The 20,130-nt window shown below is 36.2% G+C and overlaps 1 protein-coding gene and 1 long non-coding RNA gene across 8 annotated transcripts in view; one reads left to right on the forward strand and one right to left on the reverse strand.

Moving 5' to 3' along the window:
* The window catches only part of LOC123525150 (disabled homolog 1-like), a 38,065-nt gene that overhangs the window by 9,651 nt on the left and 8,284 nt on the right, over nt 1–20,130 (forward strand). For 5 of the 7 annotated variants that reach the window (XM_045303945.2, XM_045303942.2, XM_045303943.2 and 2 more), the window contains exons 3-11: nt 1,154–1,371; nt 1,841–1,975; nt 2,632–2,781; nt 3,824–3,835; nt 14,657–14,707; nt 15,079–15,159; nt 15,661–16,059; nt 17,374–17,535; nt 18,720–20,082. In XM_045303945.2, the coding sequence (XP_045159880.2) occupies nt 1,154–1,371; nt 1,841–1,975; nt 2,632–2,781; nt 3,824–3,835; nt 14,657–14,707; nt 15,079–15,159; nt 15,661–16,059; nt 17,374–17,535; nt 18,720–20,082 (2,571 nt within the window). The remainder of the gene's footprint in view (nt 1–1,153; nt 1,372–1,840; nt 1,976–2,631; nt 2,782–3,823; nt 3,836–14,656; nt 14,708–15,078; nt 15,160–15,660; nt 16,060–17,373; nt 17,536–18,719; nt 20,083–20,130) is intronic. The other 2 variants (XM_045303948.2, XM_045303946.2) reach the window with 2 other exon arrangements.
* On the reverse strand, nt 5,528–13,923 carry LOC128555544 (uncharacterized). The gene is made up of 2 exons (XR_008370151.1): nt 13,545–13,923; nt 5,528–8,004 (listed from the first exon to the last, which is right to left on the reverse strand). It is a non-coding gene; the product is annotated as an uncharacterized LOC128555544 (long non-coding RNA).

Below are 20,130 nucleotides of genomic sequence, written 5' to 3' on the forward strand. Positions count from 1 at the left end.
TAGGTCTAAAAATAGAAAAACCTTGTGACCTCTCTACAGGCCATTTTTTTCCATGGGATCTGTATGAAAGTTGGTCTGAATGTTCACCTTGATGATATCTAGGTCAAGTTTGAAAGTGGGTCACGTGCCATCAAAAACTAGGTCAGTAGGTCAAATAATAGAAAAACCTTGTGACCTCTCTAAAGGCCATATTTTTCAATGGATCTTCATGAAAGTTGGTCTGAATGTTCATCTTGATGATATCTAGGTCAAGTTCGAAACAGGGTCATGTGCGGTCAAAAACTAGGTCAGTAGGTCTTGAAATAGAAAAACCTTGTGACCTCTCTAGAGGCCATACTTGTGAATGGATCTCCATAAAATTGGTCAGAATGTTCATCTTAATGATATCTAGGTCAAGTTCGTCAAGTGGGTCATGTGCCATCAAAAAATTAGGTCAGTAGGTCAAATAATGAAAAAACGTTGTGACCTCTCTAGAGGCCATATTTTTCATGGGATCTGTATGAAAGTTGGTCTGAATGTTTATCTTGATGATATCTAGGTCAAATTTAAACTGGGTCAACTGCGATCAAAAACTAGGTCAGTAGGTCTTGAAATAGAAAAACCTTGTGACCTCTCTAGAGGCCATACCCTTGAATGGATCTTCATGAAAATTGGTCAGAATGTTCATCTTGATGATGTCTAGGTCAAGTTTGAAACTGGGTCACATGACTTAAAAAACTAGGTCAATAGGTCAAATAATAGAAAAACCTTGTGACCTCTCTAGAGACCATATTTTTCAATGGATCTTCATGAAAATTGGTCAGAATTTTTATCTTGATAATATCTAGGTCAAGTTCAAAACTGGGTCACATGAGCTCAAAAACTAGGTCACTATGTCAGATAATAGAAAAAAAGATGTCATACTCAAAACTGGATCATGTGGGAAGAGGTTAGCGATTCAGGACCATCATGGTCCTCTTGTTTTGTGTAAGTTGTGTGGGGAGGGTGCGGGATAGACATTTTTGTGACCAAAGTTTAAAAAAAATATGGGGGATTTTTGTCAAGAATGTGTAAAAATTTCTAGGCCTCTTGATTTAGAATTTTAGTATGCATTCACTTGCATATTTTCCTCACTAAAACTTGAGATACTTCAGTTTTGTTTTCTTTTTTGCAGATCTCAAAAATGATCCAAGTAGATTTGATCCACCAGGGGTGAATTTCAATGCAAAGTTGATTGGTATAGATGATGTTGCAAATGCAAGGGGAGACAAGATGTGTCAGGAAGCCATGTATCGTCTCAAGGTTGCTGTAAAACAGTCAGGACAGCATAAACAGAAAGTTATAGTCAATGTTTCCCTAGATGGAATTAGAATTATTGATGTCAGAACTCATGTAAGTAGCTTTATTTACTAATTTAATAGGAGCAGTTAACGAGACTATGAACTGTGCAAAGTTCTTGGTGATATTAATGAAGCTAAATTGCTAATATTCAACAGCTGTTAATCTGTGTTCTGTTATGAAGAACCTGTTAGAAGTTGCAAATAATTTGCCAGTTATGGCTAAAACAAATTTAGCATGTGAGCAGTAAGTATTTGCTTTTGAAACTGGAATGACTTCTGGCTATGTAAGGAAATTCGAACCATTAGATATAAATTTAGCAAATAAGTTATGCTGCATTCTTTTTCTCTGAAGTCCTTGTAAACCTGAGGACATTCTTATAGAAAAATATTTTCTATTTTTGTGACATATCTATTTTATATCTTCATATTATAAGTTGAGTAAGACTGAAAATGGCTCATAAATCTATGAATATCAGTTGTAGATATTTCAGATAGGTGTTTATACATGATATATATTTCAGGCTACCAACCACACCCACCCAGTTCACAGGATCTCATTTATTTCTCGAGATATAACAGATGCGCGGGCATTTGGATATGTCTATGGAGCAGGAGAGGGAAAACACAAATTCTTTGCAATCAAAACAGAGAAAGCGGTTTGTATCCAGATGAATTTGTTTTGACCAGTTTCAGGCTTTCCCCATATATAATGATTTTCTAGAGTACTCGGTAAAGGATAAAATTACAACAAGAATATTTAAAAACCTACATTCTTTTATATCACTTGTCAGTGCTGAACAATTGAAATTTTGGACAAAAGTTTAATCATATTGACCTGACATAAAGTAGTATGTTAAGAGAGGGGAAATCATTCAGAATGTGGGAGGCTGTGATTAGTCCAAAGAAATATATTTGAGGGTAATTAAGTGTAACCTGATCTGTCTGCAACAACCAGTTTACAGATGCAGCATGAGTGTGGAGGAGCTGGAAACACTAGTGGCACTGTCAATCATTTGTTGCCCCAATAGCCAATTGAAATTTTGGTTTACCATGTCAGTTCACTTGCTCTTAAGTCTACATATATCTCAGATATACTGCACACTCCAGCTATTTCACTGCTTTACTTTGAAGGTTAACTCTCTGTTAGGCTCTGCCTTCAAAGCTATCTACCTCTGCCTGGATTTAACCTGGTATTGATTTGTTGTGGTGAGTTAACAATTACATCATTTTCTTCCAAGGGCTTACCTGTGAGCAGGACATCGCAGATCTGTATGTCTAATAATTGTATTATTCATTTGACTTGAAATTCTAGGCTGAAGCTCTGGTTCTGACGCTGAGAGATTTGTTTCAAGTTGTCTATGAGCTGAAGAAACAAGAGGTGGAAGATGCTAAACATAAGATAGAGGAACCAGCTCCAGAAACTACAACAGAAGTTAAAGAAAACCAGGAGCCAGTTTACCAGGTAACATACACTTGTTTTGATGAAATTTGCATTTACAACTATGCTTTTGTACTTTAATCAACAGCTTTGAAAACCATTTAATTATATAGGTTAAGAGTAATGCTTAAATTGTTCATGAGTAGCATCCATGTGGGAGTGGAAAAGATTTTGTATTACTTGTTTATCTTAGCTTTGGGATTGAGGCACAATAGGTCAAATCTTTCATGTCAATAAGTCATCCAGCTTAATTAAAGGTCTGTGGTTCTGTTGGAAATAGTGCATGAAATGTTTGAAGGGTTGGCCATGGCCTTCCTTATGTTGTTCGTTTTGGACCATCGAGATTTTTATTCCTGAGCCCCATACCTCGAAAGTCAAAATCACGAAAATATGATGAAAGTCGAAACCATGATGGAGAAAACAAGAAACTGCAATGGTGAAAGTCAGAATCATGAGACCGCGATGATGAAAACACGGTATCATTTCACATTTTCTCCATTACGGTTTCTTGTTTTCATCATGTTTCGACTTTCACCATTGAACTATCTACTTTCATCATTGTGCTTTCGACTTCCATCATCGTGCTTTTGACTGTCGACTTTCCATGGTGAAAGTCCAAACCACTATGATGAAGGTTGAAACTACGATAAAAAGACGATGGTGAAAACGTGAAATGAAACCGCATTTTCATCATCATGGTTTTGTGATTTTGAGTTCTCAACATCGTGATTCTGACTTTCATCATTGTAGTTTCATGATCTTGACTTTCGTGATATGGGATTCAGAAGTAAAAATATTGATGGTCCAAACGGAACACTGTACTTCCTCATCTTATATTTGGACTATCAATGTAAGGCCTAAATTGAGTCTATGTGACTTCAAACTAATAAAGCTTTAAATTTCTGAATCAGTTTGTTAAAATGGTTTCAGTGTTTAAAAGTATTGATTATTTTAACTTTCTGATTGTTTGAAACACATTTACATTTACATATATGCAGTGAAAAAGAATTGAAAGAATATATATATATATATATATATATGTAAATTTTGTGTTTTTTGGTAATAGGAGATTGAAGTGGTAAATATAGAATGTTTAGTTGAAGTTGGTACTTCACTTCTGGTGTTAGGTGTAGTTTCTCGTTTTAACTGAACTCTGCTACAAGTCCTAATGCTCTTTTGACATCTTTAAGTCATTGGAAATCTTTTTTTGTTTAAAAAAGTGAATTTTCAAGCATTTTGCAACTGCATCTCTCTTGAAACTGGCAGTATTATTTTACTTGATAGTGATATCTATCAATGAATCTGTGATAATAAAATGCTGTTCAGAAGCTTTTGTTGTAATTCTGACCAATGCTGAATTTTGATAGAAAGAACTGACCAGATATGTGACCAAATAAAAACAGAAATTTTAACCTTTACCCTGCTAAATTTCTATAATGAACTTGTCCATCTTTCAATTTGGACAGTACCATGAACTGTTAAAAGGGATGCTTACCAAAAATATACTGACCAAATGGCAAATAGTGAAGGTCATGATCAGACTGCACAGATTTGCAGGCTGATCATGATCTACACTGGTCGCAAAGGCAGAATCATTCGTGCCCAGCATGATAAGGGTTATGATTAAATAATTAATCAGACATGTAGACATAAAAAATTTGTAGAAATATGGGAAAAAAGAATAATTGATGTGTTAATTAAAGTACCAAATCGTTTTTGTAAAAACATGATTTGTGTATTGTGAAACAAAGTTAGATTAGGGAAAATTAAGCAAAGGAAACTTTGTTAGCAGAATGCACTTACATGGTATGAATACAAGTTGAGTTGCTAGGGCTTTTGAAATGCAGATTTTGTGCAAGATGATTTGTTACTTCTATTTTACCTGGTAATTGTAAACAGCATGACCTAAATGTTCATTTGTGGATAATTGCACAGTTCTTGCATGATTATATGGATCTGGGATAAAACTTTTCTGGGATGGAGGCTGCGTAATAGCATGCTTATGATTAGTTGTGTTTGTGTTCAGTGTATCAAAGGGCCAAGGTGGTTGAGGTTACTGGCTCTGCGTCACTTGTCCCTCACTGATGTTGGTTCGAAACCTTGCTTTGGGTGTAAAAATATGTCTTGTAAGGAAGTCATACAGCTGGCCTAGGGAAGGTTGTTAGTTCTACACAGGTACCTGCTTGTGACTAAACAAGTTCCAGGAGAGGCTTCTTGTGTGTCCCAACACCACCCAAAGCTGGAAAGTCATAATAATTATGATCTATAATTGAATCAGTTTGATGTTAAACCAAACAAAATCAGCGTATCAAGCGTCTGAACCTGTACCCGAAAAAATACCTGGAGAAGCACCTAGGGTCTTGTTCCATCGTTGAAGCTGGACAGTTACTGTATGACCTAAATTGTGCCAGTGTGGCTTAAAACTAAAATTTACAAACAAATCTTGACATGGTCTTCTCTCATATTTTATCACTGAAGTTTCCTTCTATTTAATTTAATGCTGAGTTATATCTCTTTCAACATTTAGCCCAGCATAATGATGTTATACAAAAGAAACAGAAGGATTATTTGTCATGTAGTCACTCCTCTGTCACATGTTGAAATAAGATACTGCTACTATATCTATTGAAATGGAATAGTAGAAATGTGAAAAAAATTTAAAAAATACTCAAAACTCTTAATTGCACGAGAAAGGAAGTAAATAATGTGTCATTATTAGTCCCCTACTGGTTGAAAACCAGTTTTGGGGACTATAGGAATGCTCTTTTCCGTCATTCCGTCTTTCCGTCATTCCGTCATTCCGTCCGTCCACAATTTCGTGTCCGGTCCATAACTCTGTCATCCATGAAGGGATTTTAATATTACTTGGCACAAATGTTCCCCATGATGAGACGACGTGTCATGCGCAAAACCCAGACCCCTAGCTCAAAGGTCAAGGCCACAATAGGAGGTCAAAGGTCAACAGGGCTTTTTTCCTGTCCGGTCCACAACTCTCCCATCCTTGAAGGGATTTTAGTATTGCTTGGCACAAATGTTCCCCATGATGAGATGATGTGTCGTGCGCAAATCCCGGACCCCTAGCTCAAAGGTCAAGGTCACAATTGGAGGTCAAAGGTCAACAGGGCTTTTTTCCTGTCCGGTCCATAACTCTCCCATCCATGAAGAGATTTTAATATTACTTGGCACAAATGTTCCCCATGAGGAGACGACGTGTCATGCGCAAAACCTGGACCCCTAGCTTAAAGGTCAAGGTCACAATTGGAGGTCAAAGGTCAACAAGGTTTTTTTCCTGTCCGGTCCATAACTCTCCCATCTATGAAGGGATTTTAATATTACTTGGCACAAATGTACCTCATAATAAGACGATATGCCATGCACAACTTTCAGACCCCTAGCTCAAAGGTCAAGGTCACACTTAGCAGTCAAATGTTAACATAGCATGAACAGGGTCTGTTTCGTGTCCGGTCCATAACTCTGACATTCATTAAGGGATTTTAATATTACTTAGCACAAGTGTTCCCCATGATGAGACGACGTGTCATGCGCAAATCCCGGACCCCTAGCTCAAAGGTCAAGGTCACAATTGGGGGTCAAAGGTCAACAGAGTTTTTTTCCTGTCCCGTCCATAACTCTCCCATCCATGAAGGGATTTTAATATTACTTGGCACAAATGTTTCCCATGATGAGACGACATGTCATGTGCAACACCCAGTACCCTAGCTTAAAGGTCAAGGTCACACTTTGAGATCAAAGGTCAAGAGGATTTTTTTCCTGTCCGGTCTATAACTTTGTCATGCAAAGCAGGATTTAGATATCAGTTGGCACAAATATTCCCCTGGATGAGACAACATGCCATGCGCAAGAACCAGGTCCCTAGGTCTAAGGTCAAGGTCATATTTAGAAGTCAAAGGTCAAATTCAAGAATGACTTTGTATGGAACATTTCTTCTTCATGCATGGAGGGATTTTGATGTAACTTGGACCAAATGTTCACCACCATGAGGCACCCTTGTTTTTAGAATTACATCCCTTTGTTGTTACTATAAATAGATTTTATTTTACTACCCGAAATTCTACACAAGAAACAACTGCAATATTCACAGTTTACTACATGTTTATTTGTACATTTAGGTATTATGACATTCACATAGGCTATACTGATTATAGGTGCATATGATACTACAAGCAACAACTTTAATTATGTAATTCATACTTATATATGAAAGTTATTATAAATAGTATGGCAAAGTTTGGCCACTCCATTGTTTGTAGTAACCCTGTCGACCGGGAGGAAACCAGACGCGCCTGTAAAGCACCACACCATTACTCCACGGTTTGCTGTGGAAGCAACAGTCAGCACCACACGAACGCAAGGGATACCACAGTACACCTAAGTAAACCAAACACCCCCATAAATCGACGGTTGGCTGTCAAAGTAATGAGGAATATTTAGCGTACCAACGGAGCCAGGCAACGTACTGTGATTCTAAGCAAAGCGAGCAAGGCTACAGTACACCACAATATTTAGCGGACCAACGGAGCAAGGCAACGTACTGTGATTCTAAGCAAAGCGAGCAAGGCTACAGTACACCACAATATTTAGCGGACCAACGGAGCAAGGCTACAGTACACCACAGTAAATTAAACATTCCCCATAACTCGACGGTTGGCTGCCAAAGTAATGAAGGAATATTTAGCGGACCAACGGAGCAAGGCAACGTACTGTAATTCTAAGCAAGGCAACTATACTATAATGAGCAAGGCTATGACATAAGCAAGGCTATGACACATTTAAGCAAGGCTAGTCAGATATTGCCAAAGCACTAGAGCAATACCTTTTACACAGTAACATCCATACTATGACAACGTTCGTAAGCACGCCCGATCGCCCCCGCGGTCGACAGAATTTTTCTCGGCCCTTAATATATTAGGAGTGACATCAGTATAACGATAAAGAAGATTAATTTGAGTTTTAGATTCACTTTAAATAAATTCTTATCAGTATAACTAAAATGTCTATATTTTTTCTTTTTTCTTTTGGTCCTCAATGCATAACTTGGTAAATTGTCATCTAGGTTTCTCATCATCAGCCATCTGGAAAAAGTTAATACCAAATTGGATTTGTCTGTTTCACGATTGATTTGTAGCCCAGGAATCTGTTCAATTTTGTATCTGTGTAAGGTGCCTGCATTCTGTTCACTTCCGATGTTAACATCCAAATGGCAGCATATCATCTGTAACATAAGTACTTCACAGAACAGTCAGATTGCCATAGCAGAATTTAAAATGCGATAATATAATTAGTTTTAGCATAACAACAGAAATTTTTATTATTGGGGTGTGGCGGGTGGGCAATTTAACATCGATCTGAAACGCTAGCCAGTACACCTTAAATTCAACTGTGAATATTGCACGTGATCCGAAGTTAATATAACGCTTGAGTGGTTCCCAGACGCTAAGGCGTTCATCATTACTCTATTGTGTTTAGACAGGTAACCAATAAATCACAAAACCAGATTACTTGACAACAAGGATAGTTTCTAGTTTACACACCTAGCAACAAGATATCCATTCATTTCGTGAGAAAATAAATGCAATTATTTTTAGGCAAAATAATTTTTATTATTTTACTACCCGAAATTCTACACAAGAAACAACTGCAATATTCACAGTTTACTACATGTTTATTTGTACATTTAGGTATTATGACATTCACATAGGCTATACTGATTATAGGTGCATATGATACTACAAGCAACAACTTTAATTATGTAATTCATACTTATATATGAAAGTTATTATAAATAGTATGGCAAAGTTTGGCCACTCCATTGTTTGTAGTAACCCTGTCGACCGGGAGGAAACCAGACGCGCCTGTAAAGCACCACACCATTACTCCACGGTTTGCTGTGGAAGCAACAGTCAGCACCACACGAACGCAAGGGATACCACAGTACACTAAGTAAACCAAACACCCCCATAAATCGACGGTTGGCTGTCAAAGTAATGAGGAATATTTAGCGTACCAACGGAGCCAGGCAACGTACTGTGATTCTAAGCAAAGCGAGCAAGGCTACAGTACACCACAATATTTAGCGGACCAACGGAGCAAGGCAACGTACTGTGATTCTAAGCAAAGCGAGCAAGGCTACAGTACACCACAATATTTAGCGGACCAACGGAGCAAGGCTACAGTACACCACAGTAAATTAAACATTCCCCATAACTCGACGGTTGGCTGCCAAAGTAATGAAGGAATATTTAGCGGACCAACGGAGCAAGGCAACGTACTGTAATTCTAAGCAAGGCAACTATACTATAATGAGCAAGGCTATGACATAAGCAAGGCTATGACACATTTAAGCAAGGCTAGTCAGATATTGCCAAAGCACTAGAGCAATACCTTTTACACAGTAACATCCATACTATGACAACGTTCGTAAGCACGCCCGATCGCCCCCGCGGTCGACAGAATTTTTCTCGGCCACAATAAATTTGCCAAAATTTATCCCCCAAAAATTCTGAGTTAGATTTCTTAAATCAAATATTGTTTTTTGTTTGTTTGTTTTGGGTTTAACGCCATTTTTCAACAGTATTTCAGTCATGTAACGGCGGGCAGTTAACCTAACCAGTGTTCCTGGATTCTGTACCAGTACAAACCTGTTCTCCGCAAGTAACTGCCAACTTCCCCACATGAATGATCAGAGGTGGAGGACTAATGATTTCAGACACAATGTCGTTTATCAAATAGCCACGGAGAACATCAGCCCTGCCCGAGGATCGAACTCGCGACCCCGCGATCCGTAGACCAACGCTCTTACCTACTGAGCTAAGCGGGCGGGCAAATCAAATATTGTACTTTTATCACAATTATATTTGTTCTATAAACGAACCTAATTGAACCATGTAACTTTAAATATAAATAAACTGGCAACTTAACAGACATGACATGCACGGCAAAATCTTGCCAACATCACGTGCAGATTAAATGAAATTACGTTAAACCTGTGTATAAGACATTTTTATCTAGAAAGAAATTTTAACCAAATCGTTGTTTTCGTGATAATGGTGTATAATACAACTCAGGTTCAACCTTTAAACGAAATAAGTAATAGATTATGTACAATTTATTTGCTTTGAATACAAATTTGAGTTAAATAATTATGTCCCAATCAATCTATTTAAAATCTGAATCCAACCTCTTACCCCATTAATTTAGGCGATAAAAACTGTCTCCTTTCAACGAGTTCGGAAATTAGTCGTATTAGACATGACGATATAATACAATTCACTTCTATACAAATCTTAATAGTACATACAATAAGATTTCCTCGGTCCAGTAGCACCAACAAACCATTCTATAAATAGATTGCACAATCGCACTGAAGTCCCATTACGAATAAATGGTCAGGCAAGCACGTGTCTATTTCAATATTACACTTCGCTTCGGTTAGCGACACACTTCTCTGACTGACATAATCTTACCTAATTTTAACCTTGTAATCGTGTTTGAATATCTATAAATAGTTTCCTCAAAACAAAGTCAATGTGTTGCCTTCATATTTGCGTGACTAAATGAAATGTTTTCTTTGAAAAACTTGTATTTATCTCGTATTTTTGTATGTATATAAACTGAGAACTTATGAATAAACTTGAAACTTATATGGTGTTTCAAAATCTTAACACGCACACGAATACGAATTCAATCCAATGCCTATAAATGACGTTGACATGTCTGTCTTTAGTAAAAGTATCAGTTTAGTTTTGTCAATTCCAAAGAAATATTTAATGTATTTAGACTTAAATTGTTTATATAGCAAATTCGGTAATGATGATCTTAATCCAACAAATTTTGCGCGATCCACGGAATTATTGAGATAAGGTTTCATAATGGACAATATCCCTACTCGCTAAGATTGCCCCGTCATAAATATAAAGAATCTGAACATGGAATAATTTTGACTAATTTGTAAATTCTACATACACTGATTTAAAAACCCGTTTTGACCCTGCCAACACTTACACAATGTTGTGTCGCATTTCTAAAAGAATTCCAGAAGTTTTAGACTGCGGCTACAATTGACCTTTATAAAGCAGAAGCTTAAAACTGGTTTGCTCTTTTGATGTCTGATGTGACTTACAAACATCGAATACCGATTATCGTGATACAAATTTATATCGTTGACATGTGTTATATGATCTATTCGAAAATGATTTGGTGTTGACAGTTCGCCTACTCAGACCAGACCAAAAATAAGACGATTTTTTTGTTTTTAAATATATAACTTAGCGGACAACTGGTATGATCAACTAAACCCAGTATTACCCGTTCCTGTGACAACCTTCTAAATTCGCTACACAAATGATAAACTTGTCCTGAACAGCCAAGTATGTTGTAATAGAATTTGATAATTTAAAAGAAATGTTAAGAACAATATGATACGCGATGTTGGAATTGGCCTAAAACATACCAGCTTATCTTATATTTACAACTATGATATTCTATTATAATCTTTAATTACAAAACAAACAGTGACACTGTCAATGGGGAACAATTGAAAAAAAAACAGTTATATCTGCTGTTATCCCCCGTGAATACCATCCAAAATAACATGTTACCTGACACAAGTAACCTTAGAAGTAAAGCCCTTCAAAATAAATATATAACAGCTGTATGTTAGAATTCGAAACAAATGTCTATCAAGAATTAATGACAATCCTTAAATTTTGTAGAAAAGCTAACCACATTATTTATATATATATATATATTTATTTATTTATTTTACTCTAATATTCTCATGGTCATACCGATATAATCCCAAACTATATTAATTAATATAATTAAGGTGATTTGACTTAATTCAATTAAACCTTCCTTCCTTTTTTAAAAACAAATACATGTACTGTATATACAAAACAAAACTTTCTAAGAATAATGAAATAGTTGGGCTGGACCACAAGTTCATAATATTACTAACTCGGTCCGCCCCAGATTTTTTTTTTTTTTTTTTTTTTTTTTAAAAAGAAATGCTTAAGACCAATTGAGCGTTGTTTACTTTTAACTATATGTATTACAGGAAATGCAAAACAGCCTCTCAAACATTTCATGTAGCTAATGGTCATGTACGAAAGTTCGAGCTTTGACAAAAATTCCTCTCCAACTCCAAAACAAAAACGCAGTAATGCAACATTCTCCGGTATCGGATGGGTCCAAAACACCAAACAAAAAGAAATTGCTAAATACATTTCAACTTCTTAACACAAAAGATCTCATGCATTTTGTTTTAAAACCTCTTGTGAGCATTTGACGTCGATATGAATAAAAAGATAAAGTAAGATTTTTTGTAACGATATCTTTGATAAAAGGGGAATCTAATATTGAAACAATTATCCATTACAAAACAGTTGTACTACTTTTGAATCGTACTGACTGACTGTAAAGAAAACCCAGATTTAATATAAAGAAAAGAAAAGCATAATCAACTGTTCTAATAGCGTTATCATTTTCTATTTATAACTATATATTAAAGAACTGTATTCGTTTGTATTCAATGACGGTAACTATACACGATTTGCATGAAAAATAAGAGGTACACAAGAATTTAATTTGAAATTGACCGTGACATATTGTAGGCCAAGACAATGTGTTTAATGTCATAACATTTTATTGAATTAATATAGCAATATGGATGTAAATCTACATCCATGTATTTGGTTACATTTCAATCACTCTTTGTTTCTGCAATATTAGGCAATTTTTCATCTATCCCTTAAAAACTATGCTGAAAAGATATTGTATAAACCAAGTTTGCAAATAACATTGCGCAAACCAATTTATCCAGGAACAGCCTAAATTTACACCTGACAACTTTGTATAGCTGTATATTACCTGTATTACAAAGAAAAACATTTCAAAGGTCGACATGCAACCCTAACAAATTCGACCTCTTTATTTTTGTTAGATTTTATCCAATCTGAAATTAAACAGTGGATCTTAAATTCTTATTATTTGAATGCACGTGGACTCGTATACATTAATGAGATCATTCAGGGGCAAATTTGTAAGTACTTCTAAATCATAAATTTTGACTAGTGAATTTGCTGATTTTAAGATCCCGATAGAACTATGTTGTGTAACCTGGTCAGACTTGTGCAGGTGCCTACGTTTCACGCATGCCGGCGGATTCTCCCGGTCCTGTGCTACTTATCGCAGGATGACAGCCGGTGATTGTAAGCGCATGTATGGTAAAAACTTACTTGAACATCAATTGACATAAAGCTGCTAGTATAAAAAATAAAACAAATTTATCTACTATCTAAGACGCTAGATTAGTTTTTCCTTACAATCTTTCTGCCCAGTTCTGATAAACTCGTCCAAACTTAACCCGCATACTCATGATACTGGGCCATTCACTATTTAGACAATTCAACGGTCCCTTTTAGATTCCAAGGCGAAATTAATGTAAGACCCTCTGCAAATATGCTATTTAATTGCTAGAAATAAATGTGCAAAGTATCCTCGTCCTATGCAACGTGACGTCACTAACTTGCTCTACGAGCACATTGCGAATAGTTAGCGGAAATGCTATTTGTGAATCTCGTGTTTTGGAAGTACCAGAAAAACAAATTTTACAGTTGTTAAACGAGAAACTCTAATGGTTTGGTTCGAATCTGCAAATCATAAGAATTAGGGCCGCCACACCCCATATTTAGATTCTCAACAGAAGAACGGTAATTATTAGACTATAAAATTATTTGCGTGTTTCAAATCAATAGCAAAAAACCTACCAGCATTTGTTTGATGCATGAGATTTATTGGCAAATCCACCGTCTTTTGTTTGCTTTCCTTGGACATCCTCCAAACAAGCTGGTTTGCCTCTACGTTCCTGGCGCGCTCTGTATCGTCCACGTGGCATGTAAATCTAGCTATTCAATTTAACATCGATCTGAAACGCTAGCCAGTACACCTTAAATTCAACTGTGAATATTGCACGTGATCCGAAGTTAATATAACGCTTGAGTGGTTCCCAGACGCTAAGGCGTTCATCATTACTCTATTGTGTTTAGACAGGTAACCAATAAATCACAAAACCAGATTACTTGACAACAAGGATAGTTTCTAGTTTACACACCTAGCAACAAGATATCCATTCATTTCGTGAGAAAATAAATGCAATTATTTTTAGGCAAAATAATTTTTATTATTGTAACTTTTTTATTACTGGCAGTAGAGAAAAATCGAGACCACTTTTCTGTGGTACAGCATGCATGTTACATCCAATTTTTAGGTGTATTTTGACCTATCTCTACCTGGTAAAGAGTTTCTTGTGGACTTATATTATTAATTTTTTTTTTTTTTTTTTTTTTTTTTTTTTTTTTTTAAAGATTAATTTCCCTTTGTTGTTACTATAGATAACTTACATGATAACATTTTTATAATCAGCCAAAAAAATTCAATATGAAAACAACTGTGGGTTTTTATATATGCACATTTTAATCCAAGTGTGTTGTTATAATGTTATAACATATTGTATATGTAGTACAATATTGTTTATACATCATTGACAGATATCAGTTCATTATGTTATACTGCAGTAGAAAAAATTAGGTGCCTTCCAGTAGGGGACTTTGTATTGCATGGCAATACTTCATTCACTTGTTTCATTCATCTATGTTTTAAAATAAATACTTATTCTTCAATTTAATTACTGGTGTTACATTCCTAACTTTGTTTTATTATCGTATTGCTAGCACACATCTGCCAGTAGTTAATTAGTAGTGATACACATGTATTTCAATACTGTGGAATTGACAAGCATAGAATAAATATGTTATTTATAATGCCATGGTGTGAGTGATTCATTTTAACTTGTGTGATAGTGATGCAATTTCATTATTAGGTACCACGGAATGGCAAGCCTGTAGAAAATGGCACAGATCCAACCTATCAGGTGAGAAAATTTTAAAATATAGGATAGACTACAGTGTGACAGCAAAGAGCTTTGTTTTTCTTACATTAATAAGTGTTATTGCTCTATATTATTGGGGTTTCCATGTGAAATATGAAAGACAGAAGGAGAAAAGACATTGTTAGAATGTCAGATGGATTGGGACAAGTTGGTTTCTCCTAAAAAAAACTAAGACATTTAATCTCAAAAAATAAGAATGTTTCCCACAGCAATTGTTTGGTGCTTTTCGTATGATTTTTTTCTAGCATACTCGTATACATTGGTTGTTTGTGCTTTGGTTAGAACTAAGAATCCATTACACAGAGTTTCTTTAATGTTTCTGTGCTTGTATGGTTGTTTATTATACTATATAGGTACCAAGCAATAATCAGCCAGTACAGTCAGAGGGCCCAGACCTGCTGCAGATGGAGACAGAATTGGAGACAATAGAAAGGGTAAGTACTGTTAATTATGTTATTCCTGTGCAAAATTTCAAGACCCAAGTGGCTTTCACTTGGATACAGATTTGTGGATTTCAGATTTTGAATATGAAATGAATGGGAAATTTACTTGTTCATTTGAATTTAATTCCATGGATTGACAATAGGAATTAGTAGTTATTTCACAGAATACTGTATTAGGGTTTGTGGTTTTATGAGACATACATGTATTTGCCCATATAAAAGTAAACATTAATTTACTGATCTTTGAGGTGAAAACAGCATGTTGTTACAGATTCATGCATAACAAAATTCCAGTATTTTTCTCATTATACATGTATACATTGTTTAGCAAGAATGGCCATAACCAAAGAAAATTTTAAGTTGTGCTTGTGTTTAAAATGTGCAAGTTACCTAATAACAATTTACTGTTCTTGTAATTATGTTTCACTTGAAGTTCTGTTTACTCACAAACATTTCTCAATCATTGGGGATGCTTGTATTTAATTTCTACAGCGTATAGAGCAGATAGATACAATGGAGGAATTATTCAAGGAGCTGGAAGCCCCACCAACTACTAGTCAAACTACCCCAGCAGTCCCAGCATCTGGTGGCAGTGCCTGGGCCTCAGACCTGGCTTCACTGTCTCAGGGTATGCCCCAGACTCAAACTCAGCCCATGTTCTCTGTTGGAGGAGCAGCTTTCCCTGGTCAGCCCTTCCCACCTACTTCCAGTGCTCTTCCAGGAGGTGGCCAACCATTTGGTCAGGGAGGCCAACCATTTGGAGCTGCAGGTCAACCATTTGGAGGTCAGCCTGCTGCTGCAGGTCAGCCATTTGGAGGTCAGCCTGCTGGGCAGTTTGGAGCAGTTCCACAGCAACAACCAGCACCATTTGGTCAGCCAAATCCTTTCCAGGTAATTTAATAACCTCAGTTGCAGACTGCGAAACTTAAGTTCTTTTGTCATCTTTGTAAGATAAATAGCATACATGATTTCTAGATGAAAGTTTTTGTCAGTAAGGAGGTACAAACATTTATTTTCACCTATGCTTGTTATAAATGGTACTAAATTTTACTTTTTTTGCTAGCGTGTTAAGATAAGGTGCTGTACAATGTAAAATAGACATGACTATAACCTGTCTTGAAGTAAATGCTGTATAAAATGACTGCTTTAGTTTTTGCCTGAAATCTTGTCAACTGCATGGTTACCAGTAAACATCTGCCTTGCCATACTGACATTTATAAAGTACACAAACATAACGTCAGTAAAAAGTTACTACCAGTTGATAATGCTTATTTAGAAAAGTTCTCTGTAAAATGACAAAAACAATTAGATAATTTGTTTAAAAAGATAATCCTTTGCTGTCAGTTTCTGACTCTTTTGAAAGTATACAGCTAATCTTTCTGTTATCAGTGTCATACACAGGAAGTATATATGGTACTGATAGACTTTTATTGATTGGTTCAGTAGAATTTAGGATTACCTGTAATACTGTTGACAAAAAATTGAAACTTCGGATCAAATTGTTAGCATGCCTTCTCAAGGAATAGTGAGAGCTATTGTACTCACCTGAACATTGTCATTGTTGTCTGCTTCAGTGTTACCTTCATACCTTGGTTAAAGTTTCGCATGCAAGTTTATATCTTTGCATATATTGGACTGAAATTTTACACAACACTTCCTAGTCATCGAACCTACTAAAATAATCAAGCTAAATAATTCAGTTCAAATTTTGGCCTTTACGACTTAAGAAATTTGGGTTGAAGTTTTGCATGCACCTATGAAGCTGAATCTCAGTAACAGCTATACACATTGGATTAAAACTTCACACAATGTTTCCCAGTCATTAAACATTCTAAAATAATCAAGTTTGACAACTCTTGTTTTAATTTAACTCAAATCCTGGACCTTTTTTGACTTAGAAAGTTTAACGTTTTGCATGTAACTAAATATCTAGGTGTATTTCACATGCTATCTTTCTCAGCAGACATCCATTCTAAACTAAGTAACAAAACTTTTGAATGAAACATTTTATTCAAATTGTAGCCTTTTTGACATTATATAATAAAGAGAAAATTTGGTTGACGTTTTTACATAGCTGTAATAAGATTTTCATTTCTAATGAATGGTTATCAAATGCTTAGTTATGTCAGTCTTGCCAAGTTATTGCCCTTGTTTGACTTGTCTGATGTTCAGCACCTGTACTTCATGATTTTGTTTTATTCACAGCTCCCAAGTGTTCCACCTAGAACAGGTATGGGATTTCCTGGAGGGAACTTCCCAGGTACAGGAAACTTTCCTCCTACTCCGTTCCCTGGTACCCAGCAACAAGGACCAGCTTTCCCTGGTGTCCCACCTAGGCCTGGTGCCCAGCCTGCTGTTTCTATTACTGTAAGTATGATTATTTTTCTGCTTCCTCTGAGAAATCTTTTCTAATTTCATATAGATTTCAAATTATTAGTCCCCTACTGTTGGAACACTATATGAATGCTGTCTGACTGTCCATCCACAAATCAGGATCCTGCAATTACTCAGAAAGTCAGAAATTATTCAAGCTAGGTTCATAAAATTTTGTATGTCAATAGAGGGCAATATGTACATTATGCATATACATGACCATAACTTTTATATGCATTGATAGATTATCTTAGTGCTACACAGAAACGTTCCCTATGAGACAGTATGTCAACACATGATCTATGCTTGTCGGTTAAAGGCCATGGTGACTTGACAAAATTTGTTTTCACTCCTTAACTTTTATATGCATAGAAGGATTTTCTTACCACTACAAGCAAATGTTTCAGACAGTATGTTGCATACATGACCCATGCTTAGTGGTCAGAGGTCAAGGTCATTATTGAAATTAAAGTAAAAATAGTTTTTTTGTTCCATAACTTTTAATTGCATTGAAAGATTTTTTTACTACTACACAGAAGTTTTCCCAGTGATTAGACTATGTGTCACTCATTTGAACCATGGTTGTTGGTCAAAGGTTAAGGTCACTATTGAAGGTCAAGTAAAATTGTTTCCACTTTTATGTGCGTTGATGGATTATCTTAGTACTGCACACAAATGTTCTCCATGAAGAGACAATGTGTGGCCTACATGATCTATGTTTGTAGGTCAAGGTCATTATTGTAATTTAAGTAAAAATAGCTTTTGTTTCATAGCTCCTTAATGGCTTGAAGCATTTTAAGTCCTAACACTGTTGCCAACAACCACAAGTGACGAACACTAACAAAGTTTTCCACTGGTAGGGGACTTCTGTATTGCCACTGCACACTCAGTCACTTGTTTATTCTACATTTTAATGTAAATAGTATGGACTTAATACTCAGTGTTTCCTACTCACTGACAATTGCTTTGTATGAATCTGAAAACTTGTACCTATTTTTGTAATGATTGAGGAAAAAAGAAATTATTTTATGGTTAAATTTTAGCAAAATTTACGTAGTCTATGATGATTTATCGTTACTTGAAAGATTCAAATGATTGGTCTGTACTTAAGTTGCAAATCAAGGTAGTTTAAATATCATTATGTCAGAAGTGACTAAAGATGCAGTTATATTTTACAGCCAGCAAATGATCCATTTGGAAGTGACCCATTTGCCAGCAACAGTGCATTTGAAGAGGGTGTTCTTGAGCCAGCAAGGCTAGAAACTATGAAAGAAGAGTCACAGGTCACCAATTCTGGGAAGGTTGATGTGTTTGGAGACCTTGTCAATATTGGCGGGAAAACTAAAGCATCAACACCAAAGGATATGTTTGCAGAACTAGCGGCACCTGAGAAGAAGTCATTGAATGAGCTGAAAGTTGATAAATCTCCATCACCCAAGCCGGCCTCACCTGTCGGGTTTCAGGCAAGTGGGGATCCTGCATCCGCTGCACCTGACCCCTTTGGAAATACGGAAAATCCCTTTGGCACGTCCGATCCTTTTGCAAATGATCCCTTTGCCAGCAATAGTATTGGAACAAGTCAACCTACTGCACAACCCAGCACGCATCAAGATGCTTTATTTGGCGGCAACTTTTTTGGTGATGCTAATGATGATGATGATGCATTTAATATACCCCTTCCGCAGGGACCACCTCCACCTCTTCCTGAAAATATTGCTAGTCAAAACCTGAACCTTAACCCCTCATCTGGACCTCTTCCACCTCCTAGACCTTCTGTGGATACACCCCCTCTGCCTGTTCATAATCCACCCCTACCTCCACGCCCAAAATCAACAAGCTCTGATAGCACTAAAAGTACTAGCAGTTTGAATTCATTAACAGAACCTCAAAATGTGAGTCAACAGTCAACACCCCCTCTTCCACCAAGGCCAAAATCAAACATTGACACAAAGGTTGTGCCTAGGCCAAGACCTAGAGCTTCATTATTGAAAAATTCGCCTAACGCGGCAACTTTGTCTTTAACAAAATCTGACAATACTCATACTGATAAAGCTCAAACTGTGAAACCAACAAAAACTGTGATAAACAGAGAAAGTGACTCAATTAATGAAAATGCAGTTAACTGTGTTAAATCAAATGATAGTGATAAAAACATTGAACAAAAACAAAAAATCTCACAAAGTGCCATTAAAGACAAAACTGTACAGAAAGAATCTCATAAAAATGTGACTTCAGATACTCCAGAGATTATGCATAGAACTTCTTCTACTGTGGCAGACCCTTTTATATCTACAGACCCTTTTGCTTCAGAAGACCCATTTATGCAATCTGACCCTTTTGCAAATGACCCGTTTGCATCAGATCCTTTTGCAGACAATACACAACCTGCTAGCAAAGATGATCCTTTTACCACTGTAGTCACCAGTCCACACGCACACACTGAGGCTGATCCATTTTCTGTGTTCGACAACACTTTGTCAAATGATTCAGCTTTTAAATTTGAAAGATCTTCATCGAAAAAAGGGAAAGTAAAGATTTCTGGTAAGTTGAGTAATATCTGTTTATTCATTCTTCTCTCTGTGCCAGATA

This window comes from Mercenaria mercenaria, chromosome 3 (genome assembly GCF_021730395.1).
Source record: "Mercenaria mercenaria strain notata chromosome 3, MADL_Memer_1, whole genome shotgun sequence".
Lineage (NCBI taxonomy): Eukaryota > Metazoa > Mollusca > Bivalvia > Venerida > Veneridae > Mercenaria > Mercenaria mercenaria.